Here is a 7,289-nt window from a genome sequence, read left to right as displayed (position 1 = left end):
AATCAGCAATATTCAGGACAGTTCAGAAAAACAAATTTCACATTTTATAGCATCTTATTACTTATAAAGTCCTTCAGCATTCAGTTTCTCTTGAGGCTGGCTTTAATCAGAGCTAGGTAATTTTTACTGATGCGATAACTGAGGCAGAGAATTTCTGGCTTAAGGTCACAGAGTTAATAAAGCAATTACTGGAACCTAAATCTACATTTTTTTTTTTTTTGCCTCCATTTGTCTTTGTAATTATCAGATCTGGTTTCTCTATTACGAAGACAAGCTAAAAGCCCGAAGGATTATTTGCAGGAGCTTCTGAATCAGTGGAGCTCGAGTCTTACTCTGCTTGGGAAACCTCCATCCTGCTGAGAGCTCTCTTCAGAGCCTCCTTGACTTCCTTGTTTCTCAGGCTGTAGATCACTGGGTTCAGCATCGGGATGACCACAGTGTAAAATACTGACACAATCTTGTCCTCCCCAAGAGAGTTTCCCATGTTACCCTTCAGGTATATGAATATGAGGGTCCCAAAGTAAAGAGCCACTGCAGTTATGTGAGACGCACAGGTGGAAAAGGTCTTGGCTTTGCCACCAGCCGAACGAATCTTCAGAATGGCCCGGATGATGAACAGGTAGGATACGAGAATCACTGAAACGCTGGTTGCAATGACCAAGAAAGCTAAAAGGTAGATCACCCGTTCTCGTGGCCTGGTCTCACTACAGGCAAGCTTCAGCAGAGGTGGGAGGTCACAGAAGAAGAAATCCACGTGGTTCAACTTATAGAAGGAGATGGAGAAGGTGCATCCAGTGCGGATCACTGAATTGACCATGGCACCACCATACGCCCCAGCCACCAGCCCCAGGCGGGTCTGCGGGGTCATGGCCGAGGTGTAGAGGAGAGGGTTACACACGGCCTCGTAGCGATCATAGGCCATCACGGCCAAAAGGAGGCATTCAGTGCTAGCACAGAGGGTGAAAAAGAAGAACTGGGTGGCACAGCACTCAAAGGGGATGACCCTCTTATCGGTCCCCAAGGTCTCCAGCAATTGAGGGACAATAACGGAGGAGCAGCAAATGTCCAGAAAGGCGAGGTGGCTGAGGAAGAAATACATGGGAGTCTGGAGGCAAGGGTCACTCTGGACCAGCGCTATCACGCCCAGGTTGCCTCCCAGGGTGATGAGATAAAGGAGCAGAAACACAAAGAAGAGACCCGTCTGCAGCTCGGCCCACAGCTGGAACCCCAGCAGAACGAATTCTGTCACCACAGTGCCATTCTCTGCCATGAGTCCTGGGTTGCCCACTGAAATCAGAAAATAAAACCTCATTAAAGATAGATGAAGATGAACAGGGCTTGAGCTGATCACTTTCTGCAAATCGCTTTGCAGGTTTTGAATGCTTTGTTTATCTTTGGCCGTGCTGGGGGCTGCCGTGCGCCGGCTTTCTCTAGCAGTGGCGAGCCAGGGCTGCTCCCTCGTTGCGGTGCAGGGGCTGCTCACTGCAGGGGCTTCTCTTGCTGTGGCACACCGGCTCCAGGGCGCGCGGGCTCAGGAGCTGTGGCACACGGGCTTGGTTGCTCTGCAGCGTGTGGGACCTTCCCAGATCAGGGGTCAAACGCATGTCTCCCACATTGGCAGGCAGAGTCTTCAACACTGAGCCACCAGGGAAGTCCCCACTGTACAATTTTTACAAACTTTGTTTTATTGGATCTTGCAGAGATCCTTGGAAGCACATATTTGTTCATCCTACTTTCGCGAGAAGAATATGAGGGTCAAAGAGGTAAAGTGACTAGCTCATGATTTCATAGTAAAGAGGCAAAACCAGAGCTAGAACGCAGCTTCGTAGGCAATTCCTAACTTCTCACAGGTTCCGAATTGGAAACAGTCATCGGCCTCACTGAAGAGTGAGGAGAAACCCTAGCAGTATAGCACTAAGGACATGACCTTTGAAATCAGACCGTGGTTCCCATCTCTTGAGACCTTGGCCAAGTTAATGCATCTTTCTCAACCTTAGTCTCCTTGTCGGATCAATGAAAATGTCAATGCTAAAGTCATGATATTACCGTGAAGGACATAACTGTATCTAACGTTTGGTCTGACTCATACACTTAGAATTATTTTTTTCTAAATTCTGCAACAATGTAACATGCTTCTAGGTTCATGTATATTCTGGAATCTTCTTATCTCCAAGTCCACAGCCCCTTGGAATTCTAATATCAGCTCTATCTTTCTGCGTAGCTGTTTTGATGTGCACATGAACCCAATAGCAAGACGGTGAGCTGTGAAGAGCGAGCACGGCTAGCGCTCCTGCCGCTGCTGCCCACCGAGTCCCTTCTCCCTCTCTGCTTCTGCCAAGCAGCATGGCCTGGTGTTCACGTTCTCCGATTCCAAAAGAACTGTCCCATTATTTTAAAATGCCAGATCACTATCAATTGGTAGGAATCATGAATCAAGCCATTCCAGAATTAGCCTGCAAAGCTCCTTAAGGGACAAAGTCATCACACTGAGTTTAGAATTCTAATAAAGATCGAGTGCTCGCCAAGTATTTAGACAATCTTACTTCTCTACCTTTTGGATGCTGATCACTTGGGGTAATGGAAGCACTGAATGTGGACTTGAAAGGTGATTCTTTTTGTCCTCCCTCCATCCTTGAAGCAAAAACTGAATTCGAGAGAGCTCTCCCAGGATTTTAGATAACTAAGAAAATAAAACTTTGGCCAATGTTTGGCAAAAGCTGATCTAATGATGAAATAAATGTCAATGTCTGGTGTTTACCCCTCCCCCACTGAAGTCCTGCTAATGTAAATATTTAGGAGTTCTTTTCTTTCCTCAGGGCCCAATATAATATCGACTCTCAACCAAAACAATGACTTGCTGCGTTCTTGGAATTCACACAAATCATCTTGACCAAAAAGGGGAAAAAAAGAGAGAGAGACTTATGCTCATTTATTTATTCAGTAAGAATCTGCTGAGAATTTACAATGCATTAGGCACTCTTCTGGTTGCTGGGAAGAAAACACAGACAAAGATCTTTCCCTTGTGAAGTGGTCATTCTAGCAGAAGGGCTAGGCATGTACAAAATACATTTTAAAAAAAAGAACTATATTTTTTTTACCAAGATAGAAGATTAGTGCTATGAAACACGCGCGCGCGCACACAGAGCTTTGGGAGATCCGAAGTATGGGGAGGAGTGTTCAATAGGATCCTCAAGGAAGGTTCATTGAAAAGGTGACATTTCCGCAGAGATGGTAGGGGTCAGGGAGCTACTCATGCTCACCTGCACACACCATTTATCCACGAACAATAGGAAATGAAGATACCAGCAGCGGACCACTTCACTTCCATTGCACAACACACAGAATTCTTCGGGTCCTCCTGAGACCCGAAGACAACTTTGTTGAGAAGTGCCAACCTCTTAATACAGAGAAAAACCCCTGAGGTATCGAGGCTCGATAATCAGCCTAAGGCCGCTCAGTGCAAAGGTAGACTAGAACATAACACAGCGGCTAAGAAAATGGGCCCTGAAGACAGACAGAGCTTGTTCCAAATTCAGTTGTTTCTATTTGTGTGACCTTGGGTGAGGTATTTGACCTCTAGACTCGCAGACCCAATATCCATGCAAGAGCAACAAGAGCTCTGCTGTGCTGCGGGGGGTAAAAGAGATAATTCATGGAAATACACACGGTGGGCCTAGCACAGCGTAACCACTCAATACACGTGATTGTTACAGAATGATTTTCAGCCACTAGGTAGTTCTGCCATGCAGAAATTGAATTTACCCCCGTTTTATTACTGAGTAAAATGAGGCTCAATTGGTTAAACCAACCTTCCCAAGGCCACACCAGGACTTCTGGCTCTAAATTCACTGTGCTTCCACCAACCAACACATTACATGGCTCGTGATTCTGGCCTGGGAAGTGAGACGCTAGCCCAGCTTCAGGCAGCCCCAGGCGGGGAGGCGTGAGTCAGGAGACCCACCTCCTCCCCCAGCTCCTCCCACCACTCCCCCTGAGAGACCCTTCTAGATCTCCTCTGCGGCAGGGGAGCTGGTCTCCTTGGGAGCAGAGGGTCATGGTCGGGGAGGGGCCGTTGATTACGCTGAGCCAGCGAGAATGCACAAGAGGAATGTTGCAAGCAGCATCTGGAGGCCTGCACAGATATCTGCTGCCCACCACTAAGGCGGTGTGTAACCTCAAGCAGCTCTCGGCCCACTGCTGGATCTGTGTCCTCATATGACCAGACTGGACTCAATGATCTCGAACACTGCATCCTGTTCTACAGTGTGATGACCTCTCTTCTCTCTTAAAAGTCCCATGATAGAGGAAAAAGGCATGTACTAATAACAATGAAGAATTAAGATCATGGCATCCAGTCCCGTCATTTCATGGCAAATAGATGGGGAAACAGTGGAAACAGTGAGAGACTTTATTTTTCTGGGCTCCAAAATCACTCCAAATCATGATTGCAGCCATGAAATTAAAAGACGCTTACTCCTTGGAAGGAAAGTTATGACCAACCTAGACAGCATATTAAAAAGCAGAGACATTACTGTGCCAACAAAGGTCCATCTAGTCAAGGCTATGGTTTTTCCAGTGGTCATGTATGGATGTGAGAGTTGGACTATAAAGAAGGCTGAGCACCGAAGAAGTGATGCTTTTGAACTGTGGTGTTGGAGAAGACTCGAGAGTCCCTTGGACTGCAAGGAGATCCAACCAGTCCATCCTAAAGGAGATCAGTCCTGGGTGTTCATTGGAAGGGCTGATGTTGAAGCTGAAACTCCAATACCTTGGCCACCTGATGCGAAGAGTTGACTCATTGGAAGAGACCCTGATGCTGGGAAGGATTGAGGGCAGGCGGAGAAGGAGACGACAGAGGATGAGATGGCTGGATGGCATCACCGACTCGATGGACAGGGTTTGGGTGGACTCCGGGAGTTGGTGATGGACAGGGAGGCTTGGCGTGCTGCGGTTCATGGGGTCACAAAGACTCAGACACGACTGAGCTGAGCTGAGCTGAGCTGAGCTGAGTAGCAATGAGGAGGAGCGGCATTAAAGCAGCAGTCACTTTGAGTGAGATAGTGTTCTAGTGTCCTACACACACGGCCTCATTGACTTTTCACAATCCTCCCAGCTCTGGAGGCTGTTACTATCTTCACTTAGAGACTGGAAACAGGCTTGCAGAGTTGAAGCAGTTTGGCTCAGGTAAACCACCGGACTTCCCCGGTGGCTCAGCGGTTAAGAATCTGCCTGCCATTGCCAGAGACGCAGGTTTGATACCTGGGTCAGGAAGATCCTGGGGAAGGAAATGGTAACCCACTCCAGTATTCTCGTCTGGGAAATCCCATGGGCAGAGGAGCCTGGGGCTACAGGCCAGGGGGCAGCAAAAGAGTCAGACACAACTCAGATACTAAACAACAAACCACCAGTCTGGGATTTGAACCAAAGTCTGTTGGACTTCAAGGTCATGCTGCCAACAGCTCACAAGTATGGTAAAGGGTTACCATCTAGTGAGCATCTTTTTACCACAACCAGAACTTTCTATTGGCTTTACAAGCATTACTCTCCACATTGGGCCAAAGAGGAGAGTAACATAAATTAAATAAAAATTTTGGAAACTGACCACAACTCTGCAAACACTGCACACGTTCTCCTTTTTGTAGTATCATCTTTATTGGTCCTGCCTTGTCTGCAGGAATGTGAGGTAGACCATGTGCCCAGGACTACCATCAGAATTAAACTCCAATCAAGAATGTGTAGCCTCCAGGAACCGTCACCTCCAGCACAGGTTAAAGTGGCAAGAGAAAGATCACATGACCAACCTTGCTCCTGGCTCCTCACCAGTTCCTACCTGTTCTTTTGCTTTGCCCAAGTCTCATTCCTCATTTTTTATTTATTATCTTGCTGCATGTTATACATTTTTATAAGCCACTTTAAATCTCTTCTGGAAAGAGATAGTGATGAATAAATAAATACAAAATAAAATCGCCTGTTTGCCAGAAGCCAAGATCATCAGAACATGCAGCCATCAGCCCAGTAAGAGTGCCGCCAGAGGACTTTGCCAAATGGATTCTGGAAAGACAGGCACGCACGGTGGTTCAGTCTAAATCAGACCCAGCTAAGGATGATGGAGAAAGGCAGATGGTCAGGGGAGAAAATGGACCGCCTGGGGAGGTCTCCAGGTCTGTGCTACCGTAGTCAGTTCCTGAAATCTTCATAAACCCAAATTCAAGGGTAGTGACCTAGGACTGCATCCTGAAACTGCGAAAAGCATGGAGGGTCTCCTAATCCCTGATGTACTTTATCTGTGTGTGTGTTTCTTTAACTTTTTATTTTAAATTGGAGTATAGCAGATTAGCAATGTTGTGTTAATTTCACATGTACAGCAAAGTGAGTCAGTTATACATATACACACGTACCTATTCTTTTTCTAATTCTTCTCCCATTTATGTTGTTACATAATATCATGCAGAGTTCCCTGTGCTACACACTAGGTCATTTTGTTTATCCATTTTAAATATAGCAGTGTGTACCTATCACTTTAGTATGATCCTTCTGAGCATCAGGTACATCTATTTTTCAATGGGCAGAGGAAAATGTTAGAGAAAACCCAGGTTGGCAAGCATTTGCTGATCTTCAGAGGAGCTGGAAAGTTTGTTCTCTCCAAGAGGAGTTCCACCTGCCTTGTGATGCCTTGTCTAAACTCCCGAACTGGTCCAAAAGGATTGATAATTCTGGATAGAAGAGCCAATCGGTTTCCTGATGTTATGGTTGGAGATAACCAACAGCAGGTGCACAAAATCTCTAGGCAGGGAGAGAACCACGGATCACCGCTGCCTCAGAGGAAAGTATGTGGTCCCAGGCAATTTAGATAAACTAAGCTGCTGGGCAAACACGAATGGAACCGTGAGGCAGCAGCTTTCTGTTTTTGGAGCCCACGGAATAGCTGAAATTGCTGGGTTTTAAGGATGCACAGTGAGAAGAGGAATCCTTAACGTCATCATAAACCCACCGTGCTCCACGACACTGAGCAACGTTGGCACTGCACGTTCTCAGCGGCCTGTTACCTATTTGTTGCTGGGCACAGAAAAATCTCACTTCCGGACACTTCCTGGGGGACCACTAACTCTAGGTTATCTTTCCCGCATGCTAGTCGTGTCTGCTCAAGACCCACAGCCTCATTTTTATATTGGCCAACACACCTGGGCTTCCCCAGTGGCTCAGTGGTAAGAGAATCTGCCTGCCAATGCTAGAGATGCAGGTTCAATCCCTGGGAGGGGAGGATCCCTTGGAGAAGGAAGCGGCAACCC

The 7,289-nt window shown here is 46.8% G+C and overlaps 1 protein-coding gene across 1 annotated transcript; it reads right to left on the bottom strand.

Annotated features, from left to right (window-relative positions):
- Window positions 1-328: 328 nt before the first annotated feature.
- Window positions 329-1,270, bottom strand: LOC145525296 (olfactory receptor 9I1-like). Its single transcript, XM_081538090.1, has one exon. The coding sequence runs from the start codon at window positions 1,268-1,270 to the stop codon at window positions 329-331; it is 942 nt and encodes a 313-aa protein (XP_081394216.1).
- Between the last annotated feature and the right edge of the window lie 6,019 nt (window positions 1,271-7,289).

The sequence above is a fragment of the Giraffa tippelskirchi genome, chromosome 11 (genome assembly GCF_054371585.1).
Source record: "Giraffa tippelskirchi isolate mGirTip1 chromosome 11, T2T-mGirTip1v1.2.pri, whole genome shotgun sequence".
Classification (NCBI taxonomy): Eukaryota; Metazoa; Chordata; class Mammalia; order Artiodactyla; family Giraffidae; genus Giraffa; species Giraffa tippelskirchi.
Note: the sequence above shows the minus strand (reverse complement) of the source record. Positions and strands in the feature narration are given on the sequence as shown.